General features: G+C 36.5%; 2 protein-coding genes across 2 annotated transcripts; both read right to left on the reverse strand.

The window, feature by feature from the left end:
- Positions 1-1,458: 1,458 nt before the first annotated feature.
- Positions 1,459-2,342, reverse strand: LOC127255834 (uncharacterized mitochondrial protein AtMg00810-like). Its single transcript, XM_051281585.1, has 2 exons — positions 2,026-2,342; positions 1,459-1,948 (listed from the first exon to the last, which is right to left on the reverse strand). The coding sequence occupies exons 1-2, from the start codon at positions 2,340-2,342 to the stop codon at positions 1,459-1,461; spliced, it is 807 nt and encodes a 268-aa protein (XP_051137542.1).
- Positions 2,343-4,608: 2,266 nt separating this feature from the next.
- LOC127255835 (uncharacterized) lies at positions 4,609-5,776 on the reverse strand. The gene is made up of 3 exons (XM_051281586.1): positions 5,530-5,776; positions 4,874-5,317; positions 4,609-4,796 (listed from the first exon to the last, which is right to left on the reverse strand). Exons 1-3 carry the CDS (start codon positions 5,774-5,776, stop codon positions 4,609-4,611), a joined length of 879 nt encoding a protein of 292 aa, XP_051137543.1.
- Between the last annotated feature and the right edge of the window lie 11,131 nt (positions 5,777-16,907).

The raw sequence follows: 16,907 nt of genomic DNA on the forward strand, positions 1-16,907 counted from the left end.
GAATCGGATCAATGAAACGAGCCTCCGGGACAAGCTTGCGATTTTCCAGAATATCATATTCAAACAATTCTGCAGCGTCGTCAAAGTGGGTTGCATCCATTACCTTTGGATTTCTTTGACTTGTGTCTCTTCTTTGAAGTCACTTGCTTGCTTCTTTTTCTTGAGGGACCAGAAGAACCAGCAGAAGCCTTCATTTTCTTACTCTGTCTTTTGGCATGTCGGTTTTTCAGTTGGGCAAGATGAGCATTGTCTGAATCATCAGTCCTTGGTCTCGCTTCATGTGATAACGGCATGACAACAACGTTTTCATGTTCCATTCTCTCAGAGAAGAGTTTATCAACGGTTCTGTCAATGATCGTATTGAGACTTTCATCGGAAGGAGAATGAGGAGGGTCAACAGTGGCACCTTCAAGTTCAATGGCTGGTTCCTCAAGATGAATGGGAGGAACAACTGCTTCAGTCCTCTGTTCTTCAGATTCAGGGGCTTCTTTAGAATGCACCAAGGACTCTTCATCAACATTACGGGTTTCAGGTTCAGCAACCTCTTGCTCATTTCCCACATCTTCTTCCTCATTGTGATTAGTCTCAGGTTCTCCAGAAATGTCATCCTCAGGGCCGCCAACTTGCGTTTCTTCGAGGGTTTTTTGAACAGTCTTCTCAGCTTCATCGATATGATCTCTAGGAGAGTAAGGAGTCACAATATCAGTAACTGCAACCTGTACTTCCACACTTCCTTCAGGCGTTGTTGGAATCTCAAGGAGTGGTTCCTCAACAACCATGGGAGAGGGAGGTTCAGTGGGAAAAGGAGAAAAACTGACTCTCCCACCACGACGCCCACGTCCTTGGTTCCGTCCTTGTCCACGACCACGACCACAAACGATTTCTCTGCCTGTCCTTGTTTCCCCACCAAACCGTGTTCAAGCCATTGATTTCTCAGAGAGCAACTCGCAAGAGAGAAGAGTAGAGAGAATATTGAGAGAGAGTGTGTGATTATTATCACCACTACTCCTATCGATATATGAATTCTCAAGAGATGAGGGAGACGAAGGAACTGTTTGAATTATGAATTCTACTCCCCTCTAAATCGTCAATTCCCATAAGGCTGTGATGACAGCCAAAACTGCGACGCAGATCCGTCAAATCAACTTTTTGGGGTTTTAAAAAACCATTCTCAGAATACCAATAATATCCCTTGTTCAAATTATCTTCATTTACCAAAAGGTCCTCATTTTTTTTGATATTTTCAAAATTCCATTTTTCTTATAATATACAATCTCCAATTTCCACCCAAATAATCAAGAAATAAAATAAATTGGAGATATTTATTTATTCATCCATGCATGCAGCATCAAGGAGGGCTTGAGCACATACCTAAATCCCTTCGTAGCTTCTCGAATTAATCTGCATCCAGTGCTTTCGTGAGAATATCAGCCTTTTGATCATTAGTTCCAATATGCTTCAAATCACACACTCTATTTTCCACCAAGTCTCGAATAAAATGGTATCGTATGTCGATGTGCTTTGTTCTTCCATGTTGAACGGGTTCTTGGAGATATTGATGGCGCTTGTATTGTCACAAAACAGAGTGAGCGAATCTTGACCAATCCCATAATCATGCAGCATTTGTCGAATCCACAGCAATTGAGCACAACAACTTCCAGCAGCTATGTATTCAGCCTCGGCAGTGGACAAAGAAATAGAATTTTGCTTCTTCGAACACCAATTCACAATATTATCTCCAATATAAAAACATCCACTTGTTGTGCTCTTCCTATCATCACAACAGTCAGCCCAATCTGAATATGTGAACCCAATAAGATCAAGACCTGACCTGTTCAAATACCATAATCCAAGTTCTGCAGTTCCTTTGACATATCTGAGAATTCTCTTTGCAGCCTTCAGATGTGATTCCTTAGGTGTGGATTGGAATCTTGCACATACACCAACACTGAAAGAGATGTTTGGACGACTAGCAGTCAAGTAAAGGAGACTCCCAATTATGCTCCTATACAGTTTCTGATCAACTGTCTTTCCATCATCATCTTCGACAATTTATCTTGTTGTCCTAAAGGAGTTCTAACTCTTTTTGAATCTCGAAGTCCAAACTTCTCAACCATGTTCTGAGCATACTTTTTCTGACTCAGAAAAACACCATTAGCAAGTTGTTTAACATGCAATCCCAGAAAGTAATTAAGCTGACCTATCATGCTCATTTCGAATTCAGCTTCCATGAATTTTACAAATTCATTCTTCAGGGATTCTGCAGTCGAATAGAACACAATATCATCAACATACACCTGTGCAATCATCAAATATTTTCCTTTCAACTTGATGAGCATCATCTTATCAGTTGATCCTCAAACATATTCATTCTCCAGTAGATAATTGGACAACCTTTCGTACCACGCTCTGGGTGCTTGCTTTAATCCATACAAAGCTTTCCGCAACCTGTAAACATGATCTGGATGGAAAGGATCCTCAAATTCCTTTGGTTGTTCTATATAGATCTCTTCTTTAATCCATCCATTTAAAAATGTTGTCTTGACGTCCATCTGGTAAAGAGTAAATCCCAAGGAACACGCAACAGACACCAGCAATCTCACTGCTTCAATACGAGCAACAAGAGCGAATGTTTCATCGTAGTCAGCACCTTCAATATGTGTGTACCCCTGTGCAACTAACCTTGCCTTATTTCTTCTGGTAACGTTTCCTTTTCCATCTCACTTGTTCTTGAAGATCCACTTAGTTCCAATGACATTCACATTAGTTGGTCTTTCAACCAGATACCATACTCGGTTTCTTGTGAACTGGTTTAGCTCATCTTACATTGCATTGATCCAGTATTCATCCTTGAGAGCATCGTCTACTATCTTTGGCTCAACTGTGGAAATAAAGCAATTCATACTAGACAGATTCTTGAAATCAATCTGTTTACCTCAAGTCAGTCGACCACCCATTGGATCACCAATAACTGCATCAATTGGATGGTTGTGTGAAACTCTGGAACCATATCTTCTCACTTCTGCATCAGATTTAGTTTCAGAAGGTTGTTGATTGGTTGTTGTTACATCCGTTGAACATTCTGGTTCTGACTAATCAAATCTGATAGAACTTTATGTAGCAATATTGTCACCTGTCTGGGGCAAATCATTCTGAATTTGGGGAATGTTCTGAACATCTGGAGAGTTCTAAGTCACCTTAACAGGTGCAGTTTCATCATTATCATCATTTGAATGTATAGATTTCTTCTTAGAAATGGTATCATCGAATATCACATTCATGGATTCCATCACCTTCTTGGTACGATTGTTGAATACTCGATAAGCTCTCGAGTTCAGAGAGTATCCCAAGAATATACCTTCATCTGAGCGAGTATCAAACTTATGAAGTTGATCCCTGTCCTTCATTATATAACACTTACACCCGAAGGTGTGAAAGTAAGAAACATTTGGTTTTTTTCCTGTCCATATTTCATAGGCTGTCTTCTCTATATGAGGTCTGAGATAAACTCGATTAATCACATAGCAAGCCGTGTTAATAGCTTCAGCCCACAAATATTTGGAAACTCCTTTGGCATGCATAATCGATCTAGCCATTTCCGATAGAGTTTGATTCTTCCTCTCCACTACTTCGTTCTGTTGTGGAGTCTTTGGGGCAAAAAATTCATGCTTGATTCCCAATCCATTGCAAAAACCAGCAAATCTTTGATTTTCAAATTCCTTTCCATGATCTGTTCTCAATCTATCAATCTTCGACTTCTTCTCATTCATGAGTCTTGTACCTAGTTTTTCAAAAGCATCAAAAGCATCACTTTTCTCACGTAAGAAATTGACCTATGTATATCTGGAAAAGTCATCCACACAGACCAAGATGTACTTCTTTCCTCCAAGACTGCAGATATCAACTGGACCCATGAGATCCATATGCAGCAGCTCTAGACAATTGCTGCTGAAACGTTGTTCCAATGAGGAATGCACAGCTCTCTTCTGTTTTGGTTTTGCACAGTCACCACAATTAGTACTTGGAATCTTCGAAAATTTGGGTAATCCTCTGATAGCTCCAATTTTTCTAATCCTCAACAGATTTTGTGGATTGACATGACTCAATCTGGTGTGCCACAGCATAGATTCATCATCTTTCAATATCAATGCTTCCATTTGAGGATATTCCAGCAAGTAACAATTGTTCTTTGATCGAACTCCAATCATCACACATTTCTGTGCAGTATCATAAACTTCACATGAATCCATAGTGAACTTCACATGCAGATTGTCATCACACAATTGACTTATACTGATCAGATTCATACTCAGTCCTTCTACGAAATAGACTTTTGACAATCTTGGAATCCCTTCTTTTTCAAGAACACCATAGCCATTGATCTTTCCTTTTGCTCAATCTCCAAAGATGACTTCTCCACTTCGGTCTTCAATAAAATTCTTCAGAATTCCCTTTTGGTTAGTTATGTGCCTTGAGCAACCACTATCAAAGTACCATCGATCAGCTCAGGTAGACTCTTGACTTGACAAGATTACATTGCACTCCAGCTGTTTATGAGTTTCCTTAGGCATCCACACCAATTTGACTTTTATGTTATGTTTCAAACCTTTAGTAGGCCATTTGAATGTGTCTTCCATTGACAACATCTTTTGCCAGCTTTAAGCACTTCACAGCCGAATAACCAGGATACATGCAGTACTTGCAGTCAGTAGGTTGTGATAACTTTGAATTATCATCCTGAATTCTTCTGCGGTTCTGTTTCTGTTTCTGCTTCTGCTCTTCCTTGAATTTTGTTTCTAGACTTTTTTTGATTTCTTCTTTGGGAGTTTGACATCTGTAACTAGACCACCGCGCACAAATGTAGTTGGTTTACTTTGAGATGATTCACAGAAACCTAATCCTTTGTGATCACCAAATGGTTTACCAATTGAAAGGACTTCATCTAATTTTTCTTTTCCTTTCCGAAGCCTATCATTTTCATCCTTCAACTTCAGATTCTCAGAATTCAACCTCTCTGATTCAGAAGATTTATCATAAGTAATCTTCATCAACTTCTCAAGTTCATCTTCAAGTTTCTCATTTTGATCCTCTAAACGATAAATGGTATCAAGAAGTTCTTTATTTTTCACATCTTTCTTTTGTTCGAATACCATCTCTTCATAAGCTTCAGTCAGCTCATCAACATCGAGTTTCCTTGACTCATCAGTAGTTTTAGAACTGGATTCTTCATTTTCATCACTGGATTCATCAGCATTTGCCATAAATGCAACAACTTCATGATTTTCAGTATGTTCATCACCACCAGCAGATTCACCATCTTCATTGTCACTTCAGGTAGCTTGATATGCTCTTTTCTCCCTTTTCTTTACCGTTGGGCACTCAGATTTAATATGTCCAACACCACCACATCCATTAACAGGTAGGTTCTTGAACTATCTCTGGTTTTGCAGACACCACAAACTCTTCTTAAATTCACCATCAATTCGTTTTTTTGTCTTGTTGTATGTAGTTGGTTTATGCTCAGAGTACTTTCATTGAGAACTGGATGTACCTCATCCTGATAGCTATTTCTGTTATGAAACTTCCCAAACTTCAGCTTGGCAGCTCGTTTCTCACTAATCATACGAGAAAGTTTACGGCTCAGCAGTGCCATTTCTTCATCAGACTCTATCATCTCCAAGTCTTCAGCATTCAGAGTCACACTTTTGGGTGCTTCATCTTCGAGATAGTTCATTTCATAGCTCACCAATGTACCATACAGTTCATCCAATGTCATATTCTCAGCTTTGGTGGTTCATCGAGCATAATCACCTTGGGCCTGGAATTTTTTGTGAGACTTTTAAGCATCTTTCTCGCCAGTCTCTTCTCTTCAAAGTGCATTCCAAGAGCTTCAACTTCATTCACAACATCCATGAATCGGTTATGATAAAAAAAATTGTTTTAATCTTCATTCATCTTCAGTCCTTTGAATAGAGTTTCAACATGATCCAGTTTCGATTCTCGAACTTGCACCAATAAATTCTCGTACACTTATTCAAATGGGCCAACTCCCGAAGCGTAGTTATATCACAGTTATAACGGCGACTTGTCAATGAAATAAATACAAGGATTTCAAAGCAATAAATGACAAGTTATTTGTTTACCCGGTTCGGATATAAACCATCCTACATCCGGGGGATACCAATCCAGGAGAGATTCATTAACCAGTGCTGATTAAGAACAAAACACCCAAACCTCCTTCAACCCAAACTACAAGCTAATTATCTAGGAAATTCCCTCACAGGCATACATTGTCACAAAGGCGTACTGACAACTAACACATAGCTGGACTGCTCAGATTTTAAATGTTCTCCTGATCGGAACTCCGATCTCCCTTCGACCAACGAACTTCTCCGGCAAGACAATAATGTATATCATTCACTTAGTGCATGGAGATGGGAAGGGAAGAGGTTGAGAGGATTGATATAATATTTCTCTCACTATACACTCTCTGAAAACCACTCTATCTCTCCTTCCCACTAATCTCAAGCTGTGTTAAGCAACCACAACAGCCATGATTGGACATGAAATAAATTCCCTTTGATACAAACAAGGTATGGTGTTGTATCTAATAAGTTCTGACCACAAAAGGACAAATTCAAGGTGTCCATTTTGTATTGAATAGCCACCATTCAAGGAAGGACAAAAAGGGCTGCTTGATTGGACTGCACCAGCTGAGTCCAGTGTTGTTGTTTTTGAAAACCAACGACCACAGCAGTAGGAAAAGGTTTTGTCAATATGCCAAAAATAGATGTTGGGGTTTTTATCAACTTAACACAATATATAATTTAAAAATACATACATAATAAGAATGAAAGTAATAAAATAAAAATAAATTATATATTAAAACGTACCATAATTTTCTCTATGGTTTCTTCAAATAATCTTTCAAATCTAAAGATTACAAATTTAAACATAATCCAAAATATTGAAAAGTATAATATAATACTAATATAATAATCAAAATCAAATCAATTAGAAAAAAAAAGTACTCAATAACAATGAAAAATATTCGATTAGTAAAAAATAAGAATAACAGAGTAGATAATTTTAAAAAAATACATATACTCGAAAATAAATAAATTAGTAAAATACATATATAATAAGAATGAAAAAGAATCTATTAGTAAAACATTAAATTTTAATTTAATATTATTATTATACATAATAAAATAAAGGCTTTGTTTTTTCAATACTTTTTTTTTCACATATTTTTCAAAAAAAATTAATACACTACGCACAATTCATTATTCTTATATTCCCAACGCAATTCCCTATAACTCACATAAAAAATTTTTCTTTCCAACAATCTCACAAAACATGCACACTAAAAATAAACAAACAAACAAATACTATACATGATCGCTCTTTGATACTAAAGTTTAAAATATATAAGTCAAATAAAAAAAATTTACTATAATAAATTTCACTATATAAGGAATGAAAATGATATGAAATTATATGCATAAATAATAGTATATGAAAGAGATAATGATATTTTTACATATGAAAAATCTTTCATTCTCTTTAAACGATAACAAATTATATGCATAAATAAAATATAAAAAAATAAGAAAATTTTCACCTAGAAACCTTTCAAGCTTTAAAAAAAATAAAAATAATGCGTTGTCCCTACTAAAGTAGAAAATTCATATAATCAAATTAAATATAAGATTTTTTCAAAAATTCATATAAACACGCTCAATCACAATTCAATCAATCAATGAAAACTACAAATTTAAGATAAATCAAGATAAAAAAAAAAAAATCTAAAAATTTGTCACGTTATGTAAATTTTGGATTGAACTACAAACCTCGAATAATTGTACACTAAAAATATACAAGGTTGTGTGACAACATGGCCATGTATATGGTCGTGTAGTTTCCAGACCAGCTGCTATGTCAACCCCGTTACGTCCACGTCAGCCATTTCCGTTAGTTTTTTAACGGTGATACCAAATTGATTGAAATTGTTTATAATATGACTAAAATTGATGATTTTTTGATATTGCGATCAAAATTAATAAATTTTGATTATATTGGGACCAAAGTGGATTTTTTCCCTTATTTTTATTATAATTAAAAATAAATATTTTTGAGTTGAATGAACCTAAAAGAATAAATATATAAATTAAGTTCAGATGGATGAAGTATAAAAAAATATACGGGTGTGTTTACTTGTGAGATTTTGATTTTGGGTTTTGATTTTGAATAGTAAAATTTTGAATTGAAATAGTGGTTTGATGTGATATAAATATGTATTGATGGGATGTTTTAAATGTAAAATTATATTTTAGTGTAATAAAATAAATAAAAATAGGATGTTTGATTTCATATTTTTTTTTTAAAAAAAAATTAAAATAGTAAAATAAAAGATAAAATTTTACAAGTACACAAAACCGCAGTTACTTGTTATTAAAATTTAGTGAATGTTCCCTTTAAATCATTTTCTTCTTTTAAAAATCAAAAAACAAAAAATATTAAAATTATTCTATAACTTATTAAATTATTTTTCAAAATGTTTCTACTCTAGTTTAATCAACATTTTTCTTTTCTTTTTCAATTATGACATGACACTTCTTTTTTTTTTTTTTTTTTTTTAAATCACATGATTGACTATTCGACCTTTTTTGGACAAGAAGAATCAGTTTCGGTTTAGGATTATCTTAAACAAGGACATGTATGTGAATGCCAAGTTATTTGGGCAAGAAGAATTAGTTTCATTTAGGACAATCTTAAACAAGGACATGCATGTGAATGCATGTCATGGGTAATATTAGATAGAAATGGTAAACTATTTTGTAGCATTGAATTTTTTTATCATTTTAGTATTTTAAATAAATTTTATCTAAAAATAGTTTGTAAGTATTTTTTTTTTTGTTAAAATAGTTCTTCGGTACTGGACTCGTCACGCCGGTCTGCCATTGCTGATGTAGTGTTGATGCGGCTGACATGCCATCGCCAAATAAATTTTATTTGAAAATAGTTTTGCAAGTAATTTTTTTTTTTTTTTTGTTAAAATAGTTCTTTGGTACTGGACTCGTCACGCTGGCCCACTATTGCTGACTGGTGCTGATGCGGTTCACATGCCATCGCCACAGAGATGCTACGTCAGCAACATGTGGAAAATTTTTATTTATTTTATTTTACAAAATATCTTGGTAAAATATTTTTTTAGCCTCATATCTGACATTCTTTATCATTTTAGAATTTTAAATAGACTCTGTCTGAAAATAGTCCCACAGGTAAAAAATTTCGTAAAATGGTCTTCTAACATGTCACTGACGTGGTGATGACATGTTATCCGTGTTAGTGTCACATCAGCAACGGCGGGCCAGTGTGTCGAGTCCGACACCAAAGAACCATTTTAGCAAAAAAAAAATTATAAGAGAAAATATAATTATACACTTTCATCACACTTTAAAATTCATAATTTATGATTTTTTTATTTTAATTAAACTATTTAATCATCTTAATATTAATTTATAATTATTTTTATTAAATCATAATTATTTTTTACTAATACACTTCTTAATTACATACTAAGTATACAATACCTAAAACTCCGTTCCTAAGCTAAATAGGATAATTTAGCTGGGACGGAGAGAGTATCAATTTTCTTCAAAAATAATGAAAGGTTAAAAAACAAACATTAAAACACATATAAATCCATATAACTCTATCGTAAATATAAAAAAGTGATTGCTTAGAAAGACATCGTATTTTTGACAAGTGGACACAAATTGAGCTAGAAATCGTATGAAACCATGAACGCCAACGCCCAAGAATTTTTACATTCCATTCCAGTAGGGGGAAAATTGAAAAAAAACATCCTCTATGTATACCTTATTATCACTTTTGTCTGTATTTATCTCGCTGATATCCCACATATTTGCAAAAACTATCCTTTGATCGCGCATGACCGCGCGTGGTGTGAAAGTCACGCACGGCTAAAGGACATAAATAGCGACTTTTGCAAACATGTAGGGTATATTTTGTCAACAAGATAAATATAGGACAAAAGTGACAATGAGGTATACATGGAGGATATTTTTTGTAATATTCTCTTTCAATAGATAATTAAAGAACTAACTTTTGCAGCATAGAAAGCCAAATAAATGATTTTGTGTCATCTTCAATAGCATTTCGCTCCTTTAACCTCCTCTTGATTTTATCAGCCACGCCAATATACGTCACACCATACATTGATGTCATCACCGTTTGCTTTACTAACCTGTAAACAGTCAATAGTAGATTCAATGAGCATGACTAAAATTGAACGGATAAAATATCCAAATGATATAAGAATGTAAATTCAAACTGAAAAGATATTCAAATGTGAAAGTTCTAGGAGTATATATAGTTTAAGCAAGAAGTCACACGTGTAGTATCGCAAAAATATCATGCACCAGGCTAGTCATTAAATAGTGTGCAAGCTCATACAAGCACATCGAACATAACATATGGTTGATAGGGAAAAAAAACATAAACATACACGGTCGATTAACATCCTAGCATGCTTAGCATTCAATTTGGTTTCAGGGTCTTTAGCAACATCTCTCTTTATTATCTCAAGAACCCTGTATCCAAAACAATAAAACCAAAAAATAGGTGTTATGAGAAAATGAGAAAGAAAGCAAGTAAAGAACACAGAGGTTTTACGTGGTTCGGTGACGGTGTGTCAACCTACATCCACGGGCAGGAACCAGAAAGATTTTATTATATTGATTCAGAGATTTACCATTATGTCATCCAACTAAGAACCATAGCTATCTATTTATAAACACCCCAAAACACCCTAAACCCTAAGCCTATTTGTTATTAATTGGGATAAGCCCAAAAGGAACTCTGCCAATTAAAACAGCCCTTTCGCGTTGGTTTTGGATCGGGTAGACTGCTAAATCCAAGTCACGTTTCAACAATCTCCACCTTGACTTGGAGTTTCTCCAACTGCTAAAGGTTCGTCAGTATCTCTCAGTCATCTCCTTCTTGCCAGATGCCCCGAGAGGGCTTTACCTACTGCGAATATTCACCAAGTTCAAGCAGTGCTCAAACTTCTCCGTCGGTAGCGCCTTTGTCAACATATCAGTCGGATTGTGTTATGTAGCTATTTTTTGAATAGAAAACCTGTCTTCCTCCAGAACATCACGAATAAAATTCAACCTTACATCAGTATGTTTGGTTCTCTCATGATACATTGGATTTTTAGCCAAACTCAAAGCACTTTGACTATCACAGAATAACACCGGTTTCTCCACCTTCAGACCCAAACTCTGCACCAGACCATGTAACCAGATACCCTCCTTAATACCTTCAGTCATTGACATGTATTCCGCCTCAGTCATCGACAGTGCAACCGTAGGTTGTAAAGTAGACTTCCAAGTGACTGCACATCCAAACAGAGTGAAGATAAAGCAAGTCAGTGATCTTCGTTTCACCAATTCACCCCCGTAATCAGAGTCTGCATAGCCAACAAGACCATCACCATGGCCTTTATCATCATATACCAGACAAATATCAGACGCTCCTTTCAAATATCGCAAGATCCACTTTACAGCTCCCCAATGAGCTTTACTCGGATTAGCCATAAACCTGCTCACCACACTAACCGCATAAGCGAGATCCGGTCTCGTACATAGCATCGCATACATAAGACTTCTAACTGCACTTGAATATGGAACCGTTTTCATGTAGCTAACCTCTTCATTTGTACCTGGTATAGTGCTTCGATCAAGTTTAAAGTGTGCCGCGAAATGGATACTTAACGGTTTGGACTAATCAACAGAGAATGCCTGCAAAACTTTCTCAATATAATTTTCTTGAGAAACCCATAGCCATCCTGCTTCTCTATCACGCCAGATCTCCATATCAAGTATTTTCTTTTTCGTACCCGAATCCTTCATCTCAAACTCACCCTTTAGTAGAGCCTTCAAGTCATTAATTACAACCATATTTTTAGCTACAATTAACATATCATCCACATACAACAACAGATACCCAAAGGAATCAGTAGAAACTTTCTTCGAGTAAACACAGTTATAAAACTGATTACGAGTATAACCATTAGACACCATGAAAGAGTCAAATCTCTTGTACTATTGCCTCGAGACTGCTTCAAACCATACAAAGATTTCTTTAACAAGCATACCTGGTCCCCTTTAGAACTGTAGAAGCCCTCCGGTTGAGACATGTAAATCTGTTCTTCTAGATTACCATGAAGGAATGTTGTTTTTACATCAAGCTGCTCCAGATCCAAATCAAAAGTACCCACCATTGCCAAAAGGACCCGAATGGTTTTTTGTTTCACCACAGGAGAAAGGACTTCATGGTAATCAATTCCTTTCTTCTGTGAAAACCCCTTTGCCACCAGTCTCGCCTTGAACCTAGCAGGTTCAACACCAGGAATTCCTTTATTTCTTTTAAAGACCCACTTGGATCTCACTGGCTTCATCCCTTTTAGTAGTGCAACAAGATCCCAAGTCTTGTTATTTTCAAGAGATTGCATCTCTTCATTCATTGCCATAATCCAGGTTTCTGCATCTTTACTCGCCACAACTTCTTTATATGTCTTTGGCTCATCAGAGCCAAGATCATCACCAACCGCCAGTGCATAAGCCATAGAATTCATGTCACATGTATTGACACATCCTGCAAACCTAGCTGGTTTCTGAATATTTCTCTTTCCCTTTCTTGCTGCTATGGAAAAATCAACCCCAGTACCAGCGTCATCAGCTTCCCCCTCAACCGGTTTCCCTTGAGGTTTTGACTGATCTAGTTGATCAGATTGATCAATAGTATTATCCCGCTGCTCTTCCTCTAACACAACTCTATTAGGAGTCTCAAACTCCACCCTCTGGTTAGCACCACAATCTTTTGTACCTGCAATATTTTCACAACCTCTACTCTGATCAAGCATAGCAGATTCATCAAAGGTTACATCTCTGCTAATAAGAAATTTACCAGGATTTTTAACTTCTGTACACCACAGTCGATAATGTTTTACTCCTATTGCATACCCTAGAAATATGCATTTTACCGCCCTCGGCTCTAGCTTACCATCATTCACATGAGCGTATGCAGGGCATCCAAATATTCTTATATTAGAGTAATCAGAGGGTTTACCGGACCATACCTCTTGAGGAGTCTTTAAGTCAATTGCAGTTGATGGAGATCTATTAACAAGATAGCTAGCAGTGTTAACTGCTTCAGCCCATAATTGCTTAGATAAGCCAGCAAATATGTCCATACACCTAGCACGCGCCATAAGGGTTTGGTTCATTCGCTCTGCAACTCCATTTTGTTGTGGTGTGTGTCGTACAATGCGGTGTCTCACTATACCTTCTTTCTTGCATAAATCATCAAATGGAGCGTTGCATAACTCCAACCCATTATCAGTTCTTAGAGTCTCAACCTGTTTACCCGTCCGTTTTTCAACCATGGTCTTCCACTCCTTGAACTTCCCAAACACCTCATCTTTAGTCTTCAGAAAGTACAACCAGACTTTTCTCGAATAATGATCTATGAAAGTGACAAAGTAAGAACACCCGCCCTGCAATTTCACCGGAGAAGGACCCCATAGATCTGAATGAACATACTCCAGAATTTCTTTTGAAGTGTGATGACTGGTACTAAACCTCACCCTGCGTTGCTTCCCTTTTACACAAGCCTCACAGAATTGAATTTTACCTATCACATCCCCACCAAATAAACCCTGCTTGCTCAACACAGACAACCCTAGCTCACTCATGTGACCTAATCAAAAGTGCTACAAATTTGTCCTGTCATCATGTTTATCCAAGGACTGGGATACAGCCGCCGTTTTCATCACTGAACTACCCTGTAGAAAATAAATTTCATGCTGTAGTTTTTCTTTCATCATTACCAGAGTACCTTTCAGGACTTTCATCCACTCACCTTCACTATGATATTTTAAACCATTATTGGCTAAGGTGCCAAGAGAAATCAAATTCTTTCTGAGTTCAGGAACATACCAACAGTTAAATTTTCTGATAGTACCGTCATGCAATTTTATCTGCACTATCCCGTTCCCCTTTATGGCTAGAACTCCATCATCACCTAACTTCACCGTTCCATTCCACTCCTTAAAAGAAGTGAGTAGATCATGAGAGAATGTCATATGGTGAGAAGCACCGGTATCCATAATCCAGGAATCAGCAGTAGTAGCACTACACGCTATCAGAACTTCACCAAAGTCTCCATCATCAGAACTGTCTTGTACCACAGCAGCACTGCTGCCACTGTTACTAGAATCAACTTTTGTATTTCCCTTCTTCTGTGGACAATCCCTTTTAACATGCCCCTTCTCCTTGCAAATATAACATTTAACTTTGCTAGAGGATTTTGATTTTGAACGTGACCTCCTATTCCCGTTACCCCTTTTCTGTGGTCTTCCCCTACCTGCAAACAGACCTGAACCAGAACCCTCTTCCAAAGAAACCTTTATTTTCAATTCTTTGGACATATGGGCATCTTTCACATCATTAACAGAAATTGTAGTTCTATCATATAGCATAGTATCTACAAAATTTTCATATGAACCAGGTAGTGAACACAGTAAAATTAGGGCTTGATCTTCATCATCTACTTTAACCTCAACCCTTTGAAGATCAAGAATGATACGGTTAAAGGTATCAAGATGATCCTTTACCTGAGTACTTTCGGACATCCGGAGGGTGTAAAGACGTTGCTTTTGATATAGTCTGTTCGTGAGAGAGTTGCTTTGGTACTTCTCACACAGTTTATTCCATAACCCAAAAGCCGTTGCCTGATCTACAACCTCCCGTAACACCTCATCAGTAACTGACAGCAAGATCGCAGAATGAGCTCTTGCCAAAATCTCCTTATTTACGTCCTCCTTCGTGTCTTTAGAAAACTTGTCTTCTCCCTCAAACGCAGCCGCACATCCTTGTTGAACCAGAAGTGCCCTCATCTTGACCTTCCAGAGCATGAAGTCATTTGACCCATTAAACTTCTCCAGATCAAACTTATACGAGGACATCTTCAATCAATGAGATAAGACTCTGATACCACTTTTTATGAGAAAATGAGAAATAAAGCAAATAAAGGACACATAGGTTTTACGTGGTTTGGTGACGGTGTGTCTACCTTCGTCCACGGGCAGGAATCGGTAATATTTTATTATACTGATTTAGAGATTTACCATTATGTCATCCGACTAAGAACCATAGCTATCTATTTATAAGCACCCCAAAACACCCTAAACCCTAAGCCTATTTGTTATTAATTAGGATAAGCCCAAAAGAAACCCTGCAAATTGAAACAGTCCTTTCGCTTTGATTTTGGGTCGGGTAGATCGCTAAATCCAAGTCACATTTCAACAATAGGGTTTATTAGGTAGATCAGATGGTGCTACAACAGTATAGGATATCGACTAGGATGCAATTTAAGTAAAATCATTCTTCACCTCCAACTTCCACTTCTACTTTCTTTCGCATCTACTACAAAAGAATTTCATAACATTGGTTTTAACAAATTAAATTGTATTGATTGACAACTTTTGCCTCCTTATTTTGATTTCTTTTTCGCCATTTACACTATCTTCTCTTTTTGCAAAAAAAGTCAACAAAAAAAAACAAGAAATCTCAATGTTGAGAAATAGAAAGACTTGCTACAACTGCTCAATTGATAGTCTAATGACTCCATACATTGCAACAATCGGACAATCGGAATCCAGGGCTGCCCAAAGCATGGTTTCTCAGAAAATCTAGTGGCACCAAATCCAAATCCCCACCAAAATCAAGCCTAAAAAAAGAAAAAGTGGGCTGCCCCTGCTTCCGATCCAAAGGTCCTTTGATTGAGAGACGAAAAATAAACAAACACTTTAAATGAAATTAGTGTAGGTGAACTGAAATCGACTTACAGGGGAACCGAGCGGTGGGCTGGGGAAGGTTAAGGAACTTTTCCTTGTGTGAAAAAAGAACATACGACAAAGGGTTTGGAATAGCTTCGACGGGATATCGAAGAAGTTGTAGAATGAAAGAAGGAAAAATGGAAGCCGTATCTAACATGAAATAATTCGTTGCAAAATAAGGACAAATGGTGTACAATTCAACGATGCCGGGCAAAGAAGTCGGTGTTGTTGCTCCGATTAATCGACCCACCAATTCCACTTTCTGCTCAGAAATCGCAACAAAACATCATACTTGAGGAAGAAGAAGATGATGAATACAATGTAATTGATTTCAGATTAAAGGCAACGGGTGCAAGCAATTTGATAGACATCGGCGGAATCACACTGATTTTAATATTTTAAATATTAATAATTGGGTGAATGAAAGGAGCAAATCGGTCATCGGATCAAAATTGGACAAAAACTTTAATCTGTCAAAAGAACAATTAACTACGTAAACTACAGTTTCAATCCGGGTATGGTCCTGAATATTGCAGTTTCATCCTGAAAAAATATCAGCCGTCCGATCAAAATTTTAATCGACGGATGAGATTGCAGTTAGGGGTAGATATGTAATTTGATTATAATAATTAATAAATCAATGCTTTGTTTTAATATAAATTAAGGGAATATAAATAGAGATAAATGCAGATCGTATTCATAATTTTAGTCGCTTCACATCCAAAAGAAAAAAAAAGATAACTCCATTTTTTTTCACCGATGTCCATCGAAGAAAATAAATAGTGGAGAAGGGGGAGCGTATAATAGGATGAAGCAAATTGATGCGCATTCCACTCAGTTCCAGTGTGACGCAGATGAATATAGCGTTCCAAAAATTGCATAATGCGGTAAGTGTTTTCTATTTTTTATCGATCGCGAGAGTAACGTTTTGACGAATTTTTGTTACATCATATCCCTACTTTATTAGCATCGTATT

This window comes from Andrographis paniculata, unplaced genomic scaffold, assembly GCF_009805555.1.
Source record: "Andrographis paniculata isolate CXL003 unplaced genomic scaffold, ASM980555v1 Contig54END, whole genome shotgun sequence".
Classification (NCBI taxonomy): Eukaryota; Viridiplantae; Streptophyta; class Magnoliopsida; order Lamiales; family Acanthaceae; genus Andrographis; species Andrographis paniculata.

What these genes read in the sequence shown, in the direction of transcription:
- LOC127255834 (XM_051281585.1), bottom strand. Translation starts at nt 2,342, where the DNA reads ATGATGCTCATCAAGTTGAAAGGAAAATATTTGATGATTGCACAGGTG. An exon ending in AAGATGATGATGGAAAGACA is followed by an intron (nt 1,949 to 2,025) that starts GTTGATCAGAAA and finishes CATCTCTTTCAG; the next exon opens with TGTTGGTGTATGTGCAAGAT.
- LOC127255835 (XM_051281586.1), bottom strand. Translation starts at nt 5,776, where the DNA reads ATGACATTGGATGAACTGTATGGTACATTGGTGAGCTATGAAATGAAC. An exon ending in ACATCCAGTTCTCAATGAAA is followed by an intron (nt 5,318 to 5,529) that starts GTACTCTGAGCA and finishes GTGACAATGAAG; the next exon opens with ATGGTGAATCTGCTGGTGGT. An exon ending in TTTCTGTGAATCATCTCAAA is followed by an intron (nt 4,797 to 4,873) that starts GTAAACCAACTA and finishes AAAAAAGTCTAG; the next exon opens with AAACAAAATTCAAGGAAGAG.